This window comes from Hydra vulgaris, chromosome 02, assembly GCF_038396675.1.
Source record: "Hydra vulgaris chromosome 02, alternate assembly HydraT2T_AEP".
Taxonomy (NCBI): domain Eukaryota; kingdom Metazoa; phylum Cnidaria; class Hydrozoa; order Anthoathecata; family Hydridae; genus Hydra; species Hydra vulgaris.
Genome location: NC_088921.1, coordinates 1,098,591 through 1,119,696, shown reverse-complemented (window position 1 = coordinate 1,119,696; position 21,106 = coordinate 1,098,591). Strand labels below are relative to the sequence as shown.

The 21,106-nt window shown below is 30.6% G+C and overlaps 1 protein-coding gene and 1 long non-coding RNA gene across 2 annotated transcripts; one reads left to right on the top strand and one right to left on the bottom strand.

Moving 5' to 3' along the window:
- Nucleotides 1-653: 653 nt before the first annotated feature.
- LOC136077064 (coadhesin-like) lies at nucleotides 654-19,753 on the top strand. Its single transcript, XM_065791524.1, has 8 exons — nucleotides 654-730; nucleotides 2,058-2,220; nucleotides 7,358-7,521; nucleotides 9,245-9,430; nucleotides 9,806-9,970; nucleotides 15,160-15,345; nucleotides 15,429-15,530; nucleotides 19,332-19,753. Exons 2-8 carry the CDS (start codon nucleotides 2,144-2,146, stop codon nucleotides 19,751-19,753), a joined length of 1,302 nt encoding a protein of 433 aa, XP_065647596.1. The 5' UTR covers nucleotides 654-730; nucleotides 2,058-2,143.
- LOC136076628 (uncharacterized) lies at nucleotides 4,374-6,362 on the bottom strand. Its single transcript, XR_010636436.1, has 2 exons — nucleotides 6,164-6,362; nucleotides 4,374-5,959 (listed from the first exon to the last, which is right to left on the bottom strand). It is a non-coding gene; the product is annotated as an uncharacterized LOC136076628 (long non-coding RNA).
- Nucleotides 19,754-21,106: the final 1,353 nt, after the last annotated feature.

Genomic DNA, 21,106 nt, shown 5'->3' with positions numbered 1-21,106 from the left:
TTTAAAAAAAAATTAACTTCTAAATTTTTTTATTTAAAAAAATTAATCTAAATAAATAAATTAGCAATAATAATAAGAAAAATTATTAAAAACCTGCAGTTCTAATAATAAACACACTGCTAAACACAGAAATGTAAAAAAAAAATGTTGTAAACCTTTTTTGCAAACTTCAATATTATTTCTTTAAAAAATTATTAGTAAGCGTTTTTAAAAAATTCACAAAACTTTACAATATTTTGTTCTTCTATACCACATAAATACATCATCTGATAAATCTAAAATAAAAAATGCAACAAATAAGTAAATAAATATGAAAAACATATTAAAATGAAATCAATGCACCTTATAGAGAAAAGCTGTTGGGATTTACAAGAGTAGTAGTTGTTAAATATTATTATTTCATGTTAACTTTTAGAAAATAATTTATGCTGGTACATCATAATTCCAAAATATTTATAGCAAAATCAATTAATGAACGAAGCTAAAGACGAAAAATCAAATTAAGATAAAACAAGTTGTATATATGACAAAACAATTTGTCTTGGCTTTTAGTTTATAAAATAATTTGTAACAAAACATTTTGTATTTGCATTGAGTTTTTAGTTTTATAAAACAAAGTGTATATATGGCAAAATAATTTGTCTTGGCTTTTAGTGAATGATTAAAAGCAGTGAGATCTAGTAATGAAATTACCTATTTATCATTTTTAATAAAAGACACCAGCATGAAGGTAAGCCAAATGTCTATCAACTCAAAAGATTACAAAAAAACAACATCACAACAACAACACACAGCAGTAGCACACATTATAAGTTAATATAATATACATATAACATAACTTTTATATAATTACTCATAACAGATGAATTTTTGTATAAGTAGAATGTAACATCTAACTTTATCATTTTTGCAATTTAAGTATATTTTTCTACTGTACATAAAATTGATAAAAAATTTTATTTAAATAAAAATATGAATATTTTGTATCTTGAAAATATGATAAATTAAAACCATTACAAAAGAGCAACATAAAACTAGATGTAAAACTTTATAAAGACAAAAATATTACATAAAAACAATATAAAACTACATGTAACACTTTTTTTTTTTTTTTTTTTTTTTTATAATTTACCTCCCCAAGGCCGAGAAGGCCACTACAGATGAAGAGGCTACTTGTGGTTATAACCCTCTCTCAACTCTTTAACTCCGAAACACGAACCTTGACAAACAAGGCCGCTGCGCGGAGAAACAGGTTGAGCGCGGTCGGGACTACCAGGGACGTGGCGGGAATCAAACTCGGAACCTCTCGCTCATGTAGCGAGCGCTCTACCACTACACAACTACCGCATAAAAACTTAAAACTTAAAAGTTAAAAACTATAATTTGAAATAAAGTTAAAAACTATAATTTGAAATATAAATTTTAAAGAACTCTTTCTTTACCTTTTGTCATTTTGAGGCATCACCTTCTTTTTTTTTCGATTAATTTTTAATTTTAATTATTAAAATGATGTAAATATATTATCTATCATTGGAAACCAAAAATTAAAATAAGTTAATGCTACAATCAATTTTACCTTATTACAAAAAATGTATTTAGTTTTTTCATATAAGTTTTTACTTCTTCCGCAGTTTCAACAGTTTAAATAATTTTTTGATAATTATTTTTGGTTTTATTAAAGTATATAGTTCGTTAGTAGTTCTAATTTTATATTTAAGAAATAAGTTATAAAAATTTTTTTTTTTTAATAAAAATCTAATTGTTTTTTAAAATAAATAATGGTGCCCTGTTTTTTTATGACACTGTTAATATACATTTTCCGCACAAAAATTGTTTCTATATGGTTTTTTTTCAGAAAAATAAAAAATAATGAAAAATCTTAATGCTGCCCCAACCCAAGCGCTCAGTTAACATGGCAAGAGCTCTATTCCATGTTCTACTTGCATTAGTTAATGTATGTACTGAACAGCTCCCTAAATCAGAATGACATCAGATTGCCAATTTAAATGTGCTTTCAATGTTATATATAATAATAGTTTTTTTTTTTTTTTCATTAGCCTCATTTTCTGAATGGAGTAGTTGGGTGCATGTCAGAAAGCCGTAGATTAGACAGTGGTTCTCCGACAACATCTCGGTTTAAAACATGTTCCTCTGGACTTGGATCTTATATTTGATCTTTATCAGAGACACAAGAGTGCAACACAAGTACTCCTTGTCAAGGTAAAGAAAATATTAAATTTATAAACAAATTTTTATTAGGGAACAGCAAAAAGATACTCAGGAAATGCAAAAAGTTCAAGTTTTTGCAACAATATTTACAAAAAAATTATAATAAAATTGGTACATAAGTTTTGTATTATCTTAATTTATTACTCATAAAAAGCATAAGTATTATGTAATTGTATAAAAAAAATGCCAAGCAGAAAATAAATTTGATATTTACTATGCCTTGTCTTGGGGTCCTAGGTCAAGTAACGGCCAGAAATGATTGCTTACCATGGGTGTTATAAACTGCTACTGTCTGGTAGAAGACATTTGTAATAAAAAACAAATATTTTATTTTTGTTTAAATGATACACAAATGAAAAACATTTATATCTAATAAAAAACATTTTTTGATGTAATGTTTATATGCATTTATAAAGTTTTTTTCTGCAATTTTTTTTTGACTTGATTTTATAATGATATAAGGTCTATTTGTTGAACATTTTAATGAGTTTATATATAAGATAGTCAATGTAGTTGTGGTAGAGGCTGTGCACTCTATTTTTGCTAAAGATAATGGTTATTACAGCCTTAACTTGTAGAATTTGATTTAAAGACCTTTGATATCCTGTTAAACAATTAGGGATGTGCAGATTGCTTTTTTTGTCATCAAGCCAGCTATCAAGTACTTACCCCAAATTGATTTATTTTTTGCTATTTTGACTTCTCCAGGTGTGTTACATACTTTAATGTTGGATAGTGGTTTTGTTGTCAGATTTAAGTTTAAAGGGTGTGTGTTAATAGAAGTTAAAAGTTCGAAAGTTGTGTACTGGAAGATATAACTTGATTATTCTTGTTGATTTTATTGAAAAAGACAAAATAGTTGTTTATACGTAAGAAAAAATTTAAGCTGTTTTAAAAGTAGCATTATTTTGTCAATACTATTGTGTAGTTGCTTTTTAAAAACATATTTAAAAACATTCACAATAGTTAGGTCTTTTTTAATGATTTTTATGCAAAATATTAAACTTTATGAAAAACTTGTTTGAATAAAATTTATTATTCTACGGAAAATGTACAAAAACAGATAGAATAATAATCTATATATAATAAGTTATTTTAATAAATAAATCTCAAAGAAAAAAATATATAAACTAAATTTTTTTTTTTTTAATTATATTTTATTAGATTTATATCATATTATTTTATATTATATTACTTTATTAATGAATAAAGTAAAAGTTAAATTTATAAAATATAAGAAAAAACTTTTATTGAAGTTTTTAAATTTTTTAAAGCAATTTTTTAATATAGGAACAATATCGGATTGGAGTTCTTGGGGTGCGTGTTCTTCTGTATGTAATAATCTTGTTAATATACTTTTTTAAACAAGAAGTTGGTCATGCATAGGCCATTCAACATGGGATCCTAACTACACGGGTTGTCCAAGTATCACTACAAGTGGTCAACAAACTTGTAATGTAAATGTTGCTTCTTTAGGTAAAATTTCTTCTTAAAATGAATTTTATATAAAGTTTGTTAAAATTTTAATTTTCTAAAAATGTTTTTTAATTTAAAACAGGCAGTTATGGTGCATGGAGCGCATGGAGAAGTTGCTCTGAATCTTGTCAGTCTAATCCTGTTGCAACCCCATTTCAAATGCAGACTAGACCATGTCTAGGGGCTACATTAGGAGGTGGTTGTGCTGGGCCTTGGTCTCAAACTATGGCTTGTAGTAGTGAAGTACCTTGTCCAGGTATTTTTTTTAACAGAAAGTTTTCTGTTGCTTTGTTTCTCTATATATTTTGGTTCATAGTTGTTTTGTGCCAATAGTAGTTACAACTATTAATACAATAATAGTTTAATTACTGCTGTAATTTTGTTAGAATTATCTGTATGTGTGTGTATAAATATATATATATTTATACATAAAATATATATATATTTATACATATATATATATATATATATATATATATATATATATATATATATATATATATATTAAGGTGGTCCAAAATTATAAATTATTGAAATTCATTTCTCCACAAGGCTGCCTTTGTTCCTAATAATATTTGCAATATTGTAGCCAAATTTGAAGCAAATTTGATAATATTTGGGGGTTGCTATAAATTTTGACTTTTTGAACACTATGATAATAAATCAAAAAATTTAAGTTTTCACTATTATTTAATATCAAATTTCAAAATTAAAGAAAGTAACAATTTAAATCAGGTAAATATGAATGCTTGCAAAGTATCTAATTAATATAGGTCATCTGATCAATTTTCATTAAAGTATTTCAATGTTTCGTAATTTTTAAACAAAAATGTAATATCAAGCAAGAATATTGTGAATATGTTGGAAAATGTATGTTTATTAATCAACAATTTTGTCATTTTTCGCCAACATGGCTGCCTTGGATGAAGTAGGGTATAGCTGGCAGTGACGTTGAACAAAACGAAGTAGGAACTGACTTTGTTCTTCATCCTTTGTAATCGATTCGTTGTACTGTCGAATTAATGCAATTCCACGTTCCGCGCTGTCATTAACAACTTTCATTCTTGGACTCTCTCTGCCAACTTCTGATATGATTCATTGTCTTCCCAATATTTAGGATCTTTTGAAATGAAGTTTTTGGCCTCTGCTCAACAACTCGAATAAACTATAGGTTCTCATAGTCACAAATGTTGAAGTCGGTATTCTTGGAATCTACTCTCTTCAGTGCTAGAGTTGTTTTAGGCAGTTGGAGGTTAACTACCATGGCCCTCTTCACATCCAGATCAAGCCAAGTATCAAAAAATGCCATACCTATAAGATGTTCTTAGAAGAACCAAAGGTGTCGAGAAAATGCAGTAAAAGCTGCAACGGCGATTGTGCGGTTTGGATACTTTTGGAACTGTTTCAGCATTTGAGCATCATTAAACGGAGCATTTGCAGCCAGGGGAGCTTCTTGCCAAAAACGTCCATAAATTAATGCCACAAACAATGCAAGCTCTACTAGATCTTTTTTCTCTTGAACAGTCAGCGTAAAGTCTGTCCAAAGCTCTAGCAACTTCTAGGCTTGACACAATACTTTTCAGACGATTTGGCTTTGGTGTAGAAGAAATAGATTGCAATGCAGAAGACAGAATCTCAAAACTCTGGTCATCATTGCTGTTTCGACTGTCTTCTGAACTGCTGATGTTGGCTGTGACAGGACCACTAGAGTGTTGCTGTTTTAATAACCTTGCATCAAATGCTTGATCTCGAGCTCTCTTTCTGGCTTCCTTTGCCAGTAGGTTCATATCAACTCCGACCATGCTGAAGCTGGTAACATCTTCTCGCTGCATTGCAAGAAATTGCCTATCTTCAGCAATGGTTATTGTCTCCATTGCGGTTTTAGTTGCCAAGTCAAAAAGCTCATAAAGTGTGTCCTTGAACATCTGTTTTTTAATTCTACAACTTTCTAGGTCTGTAGCTCGATTCTTTTTTAGAAGCTGATAGGAATCGTATAATTTCCGAAGTTTTCTTTCTCCAGAATCAATTCTTTGTGTTGGGATTCTTGCCTTATTCCACACAACAATCAGCTCTTGAATAGTATGATGAATGCTCTCCTTTATTGTGAGATGCTCTTCCAGATGATGAAAGAGGAGACAACGGAGGACATCTCATTTTGTTGCCAATCTTGATGATGAGAGCTGCTTAGATGCCTTCCCAATGAGCCATACCTTTGCAGAGCTTCTTGTAGTAACTGCCATAAGTGGTGATGAATCTGTTGATATAAGAATAATAAGTATAAGAAAATAAATTATTTGTTACCAGAAACAAAAAAATAATCATTATAAATTGTTTATTGAAATACTGCAGGCATGTGCCTATTACAAATTGGGCACCAAATTATAGACAACAAAAAAATTTTAGATATATAAGTGAATTCATATAGCATCTGCTTTTCAGCAAGCATTAATTTATTTACCAGTGTTGAGATAGATGTTCAATTACACCAAATTATAAAATTGAGTATTGTCAAACAAATGATGAAATCATAGCGACCTCTAAAACTGTTCAGATTGGTCCAATTTTTTGTATGGTTATTCTCTAAACAAAGTTGAACAAAATTAGGCTTGTGGAGAGAATGTAGACATATTTTGAATGTGTGTGTGTGTATATATACATATATGATTTGTAAGGCGCACAAAAAGATTTCTAAATCATATATATATATATGATTTGTAGGGTAAATTAATAATAATAAAGTTATGATTTGTATGATTTGTACACAGTATCGGTAACTAAAACTTTGCAAAGAAAAAAAAAATGTGCAACCTAAAGCTTATTAAAAAGAGTTCACAAATTAAATAAGAAAAAATTTATTAACAGTTAATAAAATAATCAAAAACCAACTGTAAAATCATAAGAAAATAAACAAACATTATTTTACGTTTCATGAAAAGAATATTTTTTTCAAAATAAAATTTAGTTCATATTTGAGAAAAATAATAAAAATGATTTATTAAATAAGAACTTAGATTTTATTTGTAACTTTTGTTCTAGTGAGAAAAAAACTAACTGTTTGTATGATTTTTAATGCGTTAATAAAATAACTTTAATTACAAAGCGGTACTTGAAAAGACGCTAGTGACGCAATATAACTTCTAACGATGCAAAATATATTTGCTGAGTTGAGTTACTTAGAAATGCGTTACGCGTTTTCGCTACGCAGCGAAATCTCCTAACAAGGCCTGATGTGTGTATATATACATATATATATATATATGATTTGTTATATCTTGTGTGAAAATGTAAAAAAGTATTCAAATAAATTTTAAAGCATAAAAAATGATATTTTTAAATAATAATGACTTATAGACATCAGCATCATCAACTTGTTAAATAAAATAAATTGGAAGTTACAAATGCAATAAAAACGAGTAATAAGTGTAGTTGTAATATAAAGCTGAAAAATTTGTATTTTTTTGAGAAACTTCTTTTATAAATGTTGTTGTGTACTATTATGAACAAATTTACAAGTAAAAAAGTTTAGGTTTTATTTAATGGGAATTTTAGTGATCATCATAAGTTTTGATTTTTTTTATTTTCATTCTCTGTTTTAGTCTTAGGTGTTTTAAGCATGTTTTTTTAAATTTATTTTCAATTTCTCATGTTTCAGGTGTATTTATGGGTTTGTCAACATAGCGTGTTCAGCTTCTTGTCAACTGGTTTATACTGTGCCAACACAAACCAGTACTCGTACCTGTTCAGGAGCTTCCTTAGGTGTTAATTGTAACAGCCAAGCTTTAACTCAAACTGAAAACTGTAATGTTCTTTTTCCAGGTTATATTTTAACAGTTTTTTCATTATTTGCTATGCTTTGTTTATTGTCTAAAATAAAAAAATATTTACAAATAGTTAAATACAATATAACGACTTGAATAAGGACTTTCTTTAAACAAAAAAATAAAGGCAAAAAAAAACATTTTGAATCAGTTTGGATTCAGTTCAATATTTTCACATATAAGATAAACTATATATTGGAGATGTTGGAGTCAAGATTGAGATCAGGATGTAGTCAGGGTCAAACCCAACTACATCCTGATAACACCAGTGTGTATACTTTCAAAAATGTTTCATTTTAAAGAATTCGGTTTGAACTTAGCAATGTGTACAAAAGATTACAACTTGTACAAAAAGTTCAAACACTTTTTTTTTTAATGTGTATAAATCTTTTAAAAAAATGATAACCAAATAAATTACTGTCTCAGTGAAAACCAATCGGCAATTCATTAACATGCATAAAATGAAAATGAGCAATTGACAAATTGACTGAGGCTTGAATATTTCATCATTTAATGTAGAAATTACTTATCTACTGGTAGTGTCAATAATATATCTCTTATTGGGCGTCCAAAAAAATAGTCAGCACAAATGTAAACATGCTTTATGAGCTAACCAGATGCAACCCAAAAGCAAGATTATAAGCTTTAAGTTTAGAAGTCGATAGATCGCGTGTGGAGGTATAGTTGTATGACAATAAATAAATTATTGTGCAAGAAAGAATTGTATCATGATTACAATACAATTGGAAATTTTGATCATTCAAATTAGTATTTAAAATGGGACATATTATGTCGGATTTATTAATGACTAACTAAAATTTAAAACTGATAGGAGACCACCAAAATAATGTTGGACTAGAACTCTATGTTTTAAATTTCTTTCATGCCATAAGAAAGCGTTTAGCATTAACCAATCGCCCAAAACAAAAAAAAGTATGGTGTAAAAAGCGTTTCAGTGCAACAATTTTCAGTTATTCAGTTGAATAAAAATATGGCAATACTTCATGTCACATTTAATCGAACTTTTCCCTGAAAGTAATATTCAACTCATGCCTTCACTAGCACTATCTGGCTTAAACCTGATCAAAAAGTTTTGGAGCTGGATGGATTATTAACTAACAAAAAAGCATATACTAGTCACGAAATCTGACTAAACTCTGGCTTAAAATACTAACCATGATGATTTTAAACCTTAATGAATTAATGCTAAGGTGATTACAACATGTATCAAAAATAACGGGGTCATATCCCGTCTTAATATGTTTTGATTATAAAAAGTTTGTAGGTGCATTTAAACTTTATTTACACCTTCTTCTCATTAATTCTTTAATTACTTGTGTTTGATATTTCATTTCAACGGTTTAGGGTTTTTTCTTTCAAAGCTGTGTTTTTTTTCTTGATAATTGGCTTCAAAACAAATGTGGGCCTTGCATCGGGTTATATCGGACCTTGCATCAGGTTTACTCTTTGTACCAGTCTATTCTCACCATAATATACAAAAAAACAAGTGCTTTTAAACTTTCTGTACACAGTGTATTTCATTAGAAAATGTTACAATAACAATCCCTACATTTATGTCTATACAAATAGTTATAAATATGTTTAACAACATAAAACATTATGCTAATTTAATTAAAACATACTAAAACAAATAAGTATTGTATATTTTTACTATGGTTACTATGGTTGCTCTATTAACTATTTTTGAAATATCAAAATAGGAATATTGAATGGTTGGGGTTCGTGGAGTGCATGTTCTGCCTCCTGTAACACTCAAGTCAATGGTCCATATCAGTATAGAAGCCAAACTTGTATTGTGGCTTTTATATGGAATCCAAATTATGTAGGCTGTAATAACGTCAGTTTAAATGATCAACAACTTTGTAATCAAAATGTTCCTTGTTCCAGTGAGATATGTTTTATATCTGTATTTTTTTAATATATTTGCAAACATATTCAACTGGTAAGTTTTAATTAGATGAAAAGATGAAAACAGTTTATCTTCAAAAAAATTAATTTAATTAAAGATAAACTTTCATTTTCACCTTTTGTTGAGAAACTTTCGGAAAATTTTTTAAATTAACATTTTTACCAACTTTTCTCTTCAAACAATAGGTTTATATTTTTCTTCAAATAATAAATGTTAAAAGAGAACAAATTTTCAGAAAGTTTTTGTGACCTAAACAGTTTTCAGAATACTTAAAAAACTTCTCAGAAAAAAGCCTGTTTGTAGTTAGGTTTGTTATTGCATGCATTTTCTTATATTTTTAGTTACATTTTAGGTTTTATTAGTGCATGGGGAGCATGTTCAGCAAGTTGTCAGTTAAGTTTCACTTTACCTACTCAGACAAGAAATTGTCAATATATTGGTGCTATTTTTAATGGCAGTTGTAATGGTGCAGTGTTCACTGATACTCAAAATTGCAATGAGCAAGTTTATTGTCCAGGTTTGTGTTTAAATTCTGAAAAAGTCAGTTTTTCAACAAAAATCAATATAATGTAAAATTTTTGAAATAATTTAAAAATAAAAAATTAAGTTTTTTTTTTATTTTTTTGGTTTTTATGAAATGCTTTGCATTAAATGGCTTTTTTTAAGAAAATACAATTTAATTGGGAACGATATCGGATTGGAGTTCCTGGGGTGCATGTTCTTCAGCATGTAACAATCTTGTTACTGTAACTTTTCAAACAAGAAGTTGGTCATGCATTGGGTATTCAGCATGGGATCCTAACTATAAGGGTTGTCCTGGTATCACAACTAGTAATCAACAAACTTGTCATGTTAATGTTGCTTGTTCAGGTAAGATTTGTTCTTAAAGTAATATTTTTATATAGATATTTAATATTTTAATTTTCTAAAAAGGTTTCTTAAATTCAAACAGGTAGTTATGGTGCGTGAAGTGCATGGAGTAGTTGCTCTGAATCTTGTCAGTCTAATCCTGCTGCTACTCCAATTCAAACTCAAACTAGACCATGTCTATGGGCTACATTGGGAGGTGATTGCGCTGGGTCTAGTTCTCAAACTATGGCTTGTAATAGTGGAGAGTTATTTTGATTGCACGTAATCAAGATTTTAAATCTTGATTACTTTTAATTAAAATAACTTATTTTATGTTTTTTGAGGTTTTATCAAAATAATAAAATACAAAATAAAGGTATAAATTTAATATAAAATTAATTATATTATACTTTATAATTTTATAAAAATAAAAGTATAAAATATAATAACGGTATGGTAGGTCTGTTCCAAACCATTTATATACTTTTTGTTTATAGACTAATTTAAAAGGTTTAAGATCTTGGAGTCAAATGCAACTACATTTCAAATGCTATTTTGTTTATTTTATTATATTCAAAACAAAATTACATTATTTAATAACAAAAACTTGTTAAATAAAAAAAGAAACCGTTTTTATTCAATTTTTTCCTTTAACAATTGTTTCCCACATAAAGTAAATTTTATGTTTAAGATCTTGTAGTCAAATGCATCTGCATTTCATGTTATTTAATTATTTTTATTATATTCATTAGTAAATGTTTCAATAACAATTGCTACATTTTTGTTTAGTAATACAAATAATGATAAATATGTCTATATGGTTTCTATGATTGATATATTAACTATTTTTAAAATATCAAAATAGGAATATTGAGCGGTTGGGGTTCTTGGAATGCCTGTTCTGTCTCCTGTAACACTCAAGTCAATGGTCCATATCAGTATAGAAGTCAAACTTGTACTGGCGCTTCTATATGGAATCCAAATTATGTAGGCTGTAATAATGTCAGTTTAAATGATCAACAACTTTGTAATCAAAATCTTCCTTGTTCAGGTGAGATATGTTATTTTTATATATATTTGCAAACATGTTTAACTGTTTTCCAAGACAGTATCAGAATAAGTTTTAATTATCAATGCTATTTTGCAAAAAATATAAATATATATCCACAGGGAAAAATAAATTTATTTATAGCTATTGCAAATAAATTTTTTTAACAATAGGTAATTATGGTGCATGGAGTACATGAGGAGCTTGCTCAGAAAGTTGTCAGTTGAATCCTAATGTTTCTCCATTTCAAACTCAGACTTGGCAATGTCTTGGTGCTACATTGAATAGTGGTTGTCCTGGAACAAGCTTTCAAACTCAAATCTGCAATACTGGAATATCTTGTCAAGGTGATTTTTTTTATATAATTATAAAAACAAAATTAAATTGCTTTTTAATCACTTATTAACATGTTATAAATTTTTAAATTTATTTCTTATTTCTAATTTCTATTTAAATTACTAAATTACTAATTAAATATACTTAAAAAAAATAGTTGTACATAGGTAACCTTGATTCTCTATAAGTTCTTTTATATTCTCAAATAAATGGGCTGCTGGCTGTGCACGGGTACCCTGAAGGTGACTTAAGGCTTTATATCATATCCCATAAATTATTATTTTTGATTTTGAAAGTAGTCCATTTTTACATTGCAAAACTGTCAACATTTAAAATCTATTATGGTAGCTTTTCGAGAAAACTTAGTTACAATACTTGTTTAATCTAGAGATTATTACCCCTCTGACTCACACAAAGACCCCTGAGAGTGGATTAATTGACAATATATAATTTGTTTGGTTATTTGTGCTATTGTATTGCCACTTTGTGGATCGGATTTAGAAATAATTTCTGAAAACAACTTGGGTTTTCTAGTTTGAATATAGACTAATTCATAATGTTTCAAAAGTTAGTTTCTTTATTGAGGAGGATAAAATAAATTTACAGGAATAGGGTGGCTTTATAGAATGATTTTTGAATTTGGGATAAATAATTCTAAGTAAAATAGTTTTTATTTAAAAAAGAAATATTTACTAATACATAAATACTACATTTGACTAAAGTTATAAAGTATATATATGTACATATATATTTTGTTTTTACGTATTCCTTTAACTATAAATGCCTTGTGTTGTACATGCAGACAATTCTTTGCAAAACTTCATTGAAATTAGCGTTGTGTTGTCTTACCTTTCATATTTCCCAAAATTTTTTGAAGTCTTGATGAACTGATCCCAATGATTGCTCAGTCCAATACCCTAAATCTTTGGAAATATTGAAGATTAATACTTTTACATGTAAAAATCTAAAATGTTTTTAAATACACACTTTCCTCCTTTCATTATAATAAACTCTTTCACATGAGGCTCCACTATATGAACTTTAAGAGTAATGTTTGTACCCGGATCTCTTAAACTTGGTGAAACTTTGTACCAAGATCTTTGAAACTTTGTGTCTTTTAATATATTCAGAGTAGTTTGGATTTAATGTTTTCCTGAAACACCCATGTACAACATCACTTAAGTCTGTCAAAGCTTTCATATACTTTCCACCAACAATATTGTGCTCATTCAAATAGATTTAAAAAAGATCAAGTTTCTTAGAAACTTGTTGGATCCATTTCCTTCTAGCCTGTGTTTATCTTGATAATGTACTCTGGCAAGATTAATTGTTGACAAAATGAAATCCTTGATTAGTGCTCTCAAACAATTTTTTTCAATTAGTTTGAGAAGTTTGTCTACTATGTCTAGCAAAATATGTAAGTCTGGTATATTGACAATTGATAAGATCTTCATTGTTACATTTCCAGTCAATAACGGAGGATTAACTACGTTACTAAATACTTAGTCAAGGTTCATGTTTCAAACAAGTTGAGCACGGTACTACCAGGAACGTGGTGGGAATCGAACTCAGAACCTCTCGCTTATGAAGCAAGCGCTCTATCACTACACCACTACCGCATTAGTTACAGGTGAGGTAGATTGTACAATGGAGTTGTGGAGGAGTTGCCATTTTAGTACCGTTTGTACGCCCAGGTGAGGTAGATTGTACAATATGCGCCAAGTTCTTTTGCTTAGCTAAATTTGTGCAAGGATGTTTAATACCTTTTCCTATAAGTTGAAAACAACTTTTGCAAAGAACAAAGTTTTCATTGGTTTCAGAAATATTCACATTATTTTGAATGTGATCTATATCTTTATTAGTTTCACATAAAACCATTGGTGGAGGAGTTGCCATTTTAGTACCGTTTGTACGCCCATTAACACAAATAAAACATTCACATTTCCCACCTCAAATAACTCTAGTATTAAGACCTAAAAGTAACAAGAAATTAGTTTTTTAAATACAAACGTAATATTGTTTATAAGCAAAATAATAATAATGGAAAAATTAGCTAGTTTTTATTGGCTTATTTTTTATTAGAAAAAACATACCTTCGTACTTAGGTCGATGACAGTGATTAAAAAGCTTTTTGAATCTGCTTTTTGTAAACTCACTAGGTTTTTTTTACAATTTGAACATAACATTTTAGGCAGATCAGGGTTTTCAACAGAGAAGTTTTTCCAAAAAAATCTCTTGATAAGATTTTCATAACTTTTTCCTTGTTGTGGGCATGAATTACTGCATTTAGTTTGACTGCATCTTAAATCATTGCCTTTTTTCAAACATCATATACAAAATCATTTTAAAAACTCGTTATGATCTTTAGCAAAGTATGGCATTTCTTTTCTTTTCTTGAGAAATAATTTTTATATTTTCAAATTAATTACTTACTTTAAATTAATTACTGCATATTTCAAATTGAAATACACAGTAATTTTATTATTATACTCGCTGTTATTACTAAAGCCTTTATTATTATTCAATTCTGTTATTAACAACAAATATAAGCCTATCGGAAACTAATAAATATTATTATCACTAATAGCGTGGTTGCAATTACAGAAAGTAAACAATTATAATGACCGATGGAAAAATATTATTTTAATATTAAAACATTGTTATTTATAAAACTAAGTTTTCTTGAAAAGCTACCATTAAAGGATTTAAATGTTGATAGTTTTGAAATGTACTAATGGACTACTTTCAAAATCAAAAAAAAAAATTAATGGGATAACCGTGAGTGGACTCATGTTTTAAGAAGAAAAAAAATTTCCGAAACTTTTTCAACAAATGGAGAAAATGATAGTTTATCTTTAAAAAAATTAATTTAATTTAAGATAAACTATCATTTTCACCACTTCTTGAGAAACTTAAGGGAAATTTTTTAAATTAAAATTTTTACCAGCTTTTCTCTAGAAACAATAGGTTTATATTTTTCTGTTTAAATTCTGTTTTATTTTTTATGTTTAAAGAGTACAAATTTTTAGAAAGTTTCCGTGACCTAAACAGTTTTCGGAATAGTTAAATGACTTCTCAGAAAAAAGCCTGTTTGTAGTTAGGTTTGTTACTGCATGCCTTACTTGTTTAATTTTAGGTTTTATTAGTGCTGGGGACCATGTTCAGCAAGTTGTCAGTTAATTTTCACTTTACCTACTCAGACAAGAAATCATCAATGTGTTGGTGCTACTTTTAATGGCAATTGTAATGGAGCAGTGCTGACTGATACTCAAAATTTCAATGAGCAAGTTTATTGTCCAGGTTTATGTTCAAATACTGAAATAGTCAGTTGATCAACAAAAATTAATGTAAAGTAGTATTTTTGAAATAATTTAAAAAATAAAAATTAAACTAGGTTTTTATCTTTTTATATTTTGTAACTTGTTTTACTTGCATTATATGGCTTATTTAAAAAAAAAATACAATTTTATCAGGAACAATATCAGATTGGAGTTTTTGGGGCGCATGTTCTTCTATATGTAACAATTTTTTTACTGTACCTTTTCAAACAAGAAGTCAGATATGCATTCGGTATTTAACATGGGATCCTAACTATAAGGGTTGTCCTGGTATCACTACAAGTGATCAACAAACTTGTAATATTAATGTTGCTTGTTCAGGTAAGATTTTTTCTTAAAGTAATATTTTTATAAAGATATTTGATATTTGAATTTTCTAAAATGGTTTTTTTTAATTAAAACAGGTACTTATGGTGCATGGAGTGCATGGAATAGTTGCTCTGAATCATGTCAGTCTAATCCTGCTACAACTCCATTTCAAACTCAGACTATTCTGTTGTCTAGGGGTCTAGATTAGGAGATTGATTGCGCTGATAGATTGCGCTAGGCCTAGTTCTCAAACTATGATTTGTAATAGTGGAGTACCTTGTCCAGGTATTTATTTTTAATAGAAAATTTTCTATTAATTTGTTGTTATATAAATTTTGGATTGTAGTTGTTTTGTGCCAATAGTACAATAATAGTTTAACTACTGCTGTAATTTTGGTAAAAAATAAGTATAAATATTATATGTGCATACAGTTGTTATATTCATGCAACCTTTATGCCCATATAATATAATTATACTACATGTACGTATTTTCTATATTTATTCTTTATATGGTCTTATTATTTCAATAATTTTTTTCTTCATTTTAATAATTTGTAGTAATCAGTAGAAAATAATTAATTTAAAAATCTTGGTAATTGCATGTCATTTCTCTCATTGTTTTTCGAAATTTTTAAAAAATTCGACCTTTCCAATAATTAAAATCACATTTCTTATTCTTCTTTTTCTTTCGGCATTTCCCGTTTAGGGCGTGATATACATCAACTTCATCTAATCCTGTCATCTTCATGATACGGCCTCATATCCTCTACCACTGCATCCATAGACCTCCTCTTAGATCTACCTCTCCTCCTCTTATCTGGAAGTTCCATCCCCAGCTCCTGGTCAATATAGCTCTCCTGTCCTGTATATGTCCAAACCATCTCAATCTTGAACTTGTTATCTCCAAAACATGCTACATGTGTGATCCTCTAATAGACTCATTCTCAATCCTATCCTTCGTCACTTCAAATGAGAATCTTAACATCTTCATCTCTAACATCTCCATCTCCCTCACTTGTCTCTTTGTCAGTGCCACTGCTTCACCATACAACATAGCAGGTCTCACTACTGTCCTGAGACCCCACCCTTCATTCTAGCGTACACCTTCATCAGATCACACCAGACTCTTTGTACATTTTTCTTTACCTCTCTTTCACTTCCTCCATTACAAACTTGTCAATCTTTACCAAATCAACTCCTTGTAACTGTGGACCTGTCCACCATTCTGCCTCTATTCACACACATGTACTCTGTTTTACTCCTGCTCACTTTCATTCCCCTGCTTTCCAAAGATACCCTCTAATCTCTTTCCAAGTTTACCTCCACTTGCCAGGCCTTGTTAAGAAGCGTTACCAGTTAGATTTCTGCTTGCGAAAAGGCGATTTGCCTACGCGTTCTCAGCAGTTTTGCGTTACGCAAAAAACTTATATCTTTTAGAATATTTTTAATTATCTTTTGATATCGATTATGTGATGTTTATTCTGAAGAAATAAAGTCGTAAGTAAAAGCATTTAAACTCACAACTGTAAACTAATAGATTTTTTGTTAAAAAAACAGTTTGTTTAATATTTTGTCCATAGTAAGTTAAAAAAAGTAAAGTGTTTTAGCTTTTATTAAGGTATAAATATATAAATTCCTTTTAAATGTAAAAATTATTTTTTGTCATAATAGTTTAAAATACGATTCATTTTAATGTAAATATTTTATTAATAAGATATTTTGTTTATTGTTAATTCAATAACGGTAAGTATGACGTTTGTTTAATTTATGAAAATAAATTATGATCACGAGTATGTTATCTGTAACTGATAAATAACAAAAAAAAACTCTTTATTGTTAAAAACATTATTAAAAAGAGTTCACAAATTAAATAAGAAAAAATTTATTAACAGTTAATAAAAAATAATCAAAAACCAACTGTAAAATCATAAGAAAACTAAACAATATTTTTACGTTCATGAAAACAATATTTTTTTCAAACAAAATTTAGTTCATATTAGTTCTAATTCAAACTCCAAACGCGTTCAATAAAATAACTTTAATTACAAAGCGGTACTCTGAAGACGTCTAGTGGTACGTATAACTTCAACTGATGCAAAATATATTTGCTGAGTTGAGTTACTCAGAAATGCGTTGGCGTGCTTTGGTGCATTTGCACCAATTTTGAACAAGGCCTGACTTGTCTTCTACTCCAACTACAGTATCACAATGTCATCAGCAAACACTATAGTCAAGGGGGATCCTGTGTACCTTCGTCCAGTTTGACAATTGCAAACAGGAAGGGACTCAGGGCTAATCCCTGATGTAATCCTTATCAAACCTGTCTGTCATTCCTACTGCAAATTTCGTGTGTCACACTAAGTTCTCATAGACAACCCTACTACCTCACATGAAGCTTCCGCTACCATCCTTCTCATGGTCACAGCTCCTGTCTGCGAACGCTTTCATAAGCCTTCTCTAAGTCTACAAACACATAATGTAACTCCTTCTGTCCTTTCCTATACTTCCTTTAACACTCTCAGAGCAAACATAGCATCTGTGGTGAGTGGCATGAAACCATACTGTCAACAGCTTCCTCTACTTTTCCTCTAAGCCGAAGCATCCCATTATCTTTCCCAGATTTTTAAGCTGTGACTGATCAACTTTATTCCCCTGTAATTACTACAGCTCTGAACGTCATGCTAAATTTGAAAATTGGCACCATTATGCTATGTCTCCACTCCTCAGGCAATGCCCTTCCAAGATCTGTTAAAATCCTGTCAAAAACTCCAATGCCATCTCTGAAACATTTCCATGCCTCCACTGTGAATGCGGTTGACCCTGCCTCACCACACTTCATTCTTTTAATGTACTCATCTTCCTTGCTCACCTGGGACCTTCTGATTCACAACCTCTGTTCCTTCCTACCACTTCGTATCATCAGTTCCTCAAAATACTCCTTCCACCTTCCCAAGGCATTCTTTTTACTAGACAACAGATTTCCATCTTTATCCTTACTCTCTTTCTAACCTGCTGCACATCCTGCCCATCATCCTTTCTTTTTCTGTCTGGCCAATCTGTACAATATCCTTTTCCCCTTCCTTAACTCTATACAGATTTGCATTTTCTTGCTGACACATCTCCTTGTCTTTATCTTGCTGGAAATGCTCATTTTTTAAGCCAACTGCTTTCCTCTTAGCTTTCCTGAACATCCCTTATTCCACCACCACGTCTCCTATTCTAACTTCCTGTCTTGATGTCACACCAAGCATCCTTCCAGCCACATCCCTCACTATTTTGACATCCCTTTCCAGAGTTGAGAACACCACCACTCAGTGCCTGTCTCACCTCATCCCTTCCACCAAGGTTGCTCTCACTCTCTTCTTCTTCTTCTCATTCAAAACCATCTTACCTATCACCATCCTATGCTGTTTAGCTCTACACTTTCTCCTGTGTATACCGTCACCAACCTCTTTCAGGTTTCTTTCCTTATAGAGGATATAGTCGACCTGTGTGCCTCTTCCCCCACTCATACGTCACCCTGTGCTCTTCCTTTTTCTTAAATAAGTGTTAATTACAGCCATCTTTACGATTACTGCATCCTTTCGTTATGATGACCCATCACTTCCTCATCATCACTGTTCCCTTCACAACATGTCCATTAAAACTGCTCCAAGAATGATTATCTCTTGTATAAGAGAACTGCAATATACTTCATCAACAGAAAATGAACAGTAAAATACAAAACAAATTTAGATAAAAATTAATTATACTATACATCATAAGTTTATTTAAATAAAAGTATAAAGTATAATAACGGTATTGTAGGTCATTTCTTCAACCATTTATATACTTTTTATTTATAGTCTATAAATAAAAAGTATATAAATGGTTTAGAAATGACCTACCATACCGTTATTATACTTTATACTTTTATTTATATAAAATTATAATGTATAGTATAATTAATTTTATATTAAATTTGTTTTGTATTTTACTGTTCATTTTTGTATTTTAGATGAAGTTGTTCTGCAGGTTCCTATACAAGAGATAATGATTCTTGGAGCAGATTTTAATGGACATGTTGGTGAAGGGAACAGTGATGATGAGGAAGTGATGGGTAGGTATGGGGTTAACGAAAGGAATACAGAAGGACAGATGGTGGTACATTTTGCTAAAAGGATAAAGATGGCTGTAATTAACACTTATTTTAAGAAAAAGGAAGAGCACAGGGTGACGTATAAGAGTGGGGGAAGAGGCACACAGGTCGACTATATCCTCTATAGGAGAAGAAACCTGAAAGAGGTTAGTGATTGCAAGGTGGTACCAGGAGAAAGTGTAGCTAAACAGCATAGGATGGTGATAGGTAAGATGGTTTTGGAGGTGAAGAAGAAGAAGAGAGTGAGAGCAGAACCTAAGATCAAGTGGTGGAAGGGATGAGGTGAGACAGGCACTGAGTGGTGGTGTTCTGGATACCTGGAAAGGGATGTCAAATACAGTGAGGGATGTGGCTAGGAAGATACTTGGTGTGACATCAAGACAGAAGTAGATAGACAAGGAGACGTGGTGGTGGAATGAGGAAGTTCAGGAAAGTTTAAGAGGAAAGCAGTTGGCTAAAAAGAATTGGCATTTTCAGCAAGATGAAGAAAGTAGACAGAAGTACAAGGAGATGTGTGGCAAGACAAAGAGAGCAGTGGCAAAGCTAAAGAAAATGCAAATCTGTATGAGAAGTTGAACACTAAGGAAGGGGAAAAGGATCTGTACAGATTGGCCAGACAGAGAAACCGTGATGGGCAGGATGTGCAGCAGGTTAGGATGAGTAAGGATAAAGATGGAAATCTGTTGTCTAGTGAAAAGAATGCCTTGGGAAGGTGGAAGGAGTATTTTGAGGAACTGATGAATCAAGAGAATGATAGGGAAGGAAGGTTAGAAGAGACAGAGGTTGTGAATCAGGAGGTTCCCCAGGTGAGCAAGGAGGAAGTAAGGGCTGCAATTCGGAGAATGAAGTGTGGTAAGGCAGTTGGACCGGACAATATTCCAGTGGAGGCATGGAAATGTTTGGGAGAGATAGCAGTGGAGTTTTTGACAGGGTTATTTAACAGAATCTTGGAAGGTCAGAAGATGCCTGAGGAGTGGAGACATAGCATAATGGTGCCAATTTTCAAGAATAAGCATGACGTTCAGAGCTGTAGTAATTACAGGGGAATAAAGTTGATCAGTCACAGCTTAAAAATCTGGGAAAGAGTAGTGGATGCTCGGCTTAGAGGAAAAGTAGAGAACTGTGAGCAGCAGTATGGTTTCATGCCAGCTAAGTGCACCACAGATGCTATGTTTGCTCTGAGAGTGTTAAAGGAGAAGTATAGGAAAGGACAGAAGGAGTTACATTATGTGTTTGTAGACTTAGAGAAGGCTTATGAAAGCGTTCCGAGACAGGAGCTGTGGTATTATATGAGGAGGTCAGGAGTAGCGGAAAGGTATGTGAGGGTGGTGCAGGATATGTATGAGAACAGTGTGACAGCAGTGAAATTTGCAGTAGGAATGACAGACAGGTTTAAAGTGGAGGTAGGACTACATCAGGGATTAGCCCTGAGTCCCTTCCTGTTTGCAATTGTCAAGGACAGACTGACGGACGAAGTTAGACAGGAGTCCCCTTGGACTATAGTGTTTGCTGATGACATTGTGATCTGTAGTTGGAGTAGAGAGCAAGTCAGGCCTTGTTACGAGATTTCGCTGCGTAGCGAAAACGCGTAACGCATTTCTAAGTAACTCAACTCAGCAAATATATTTTGCATC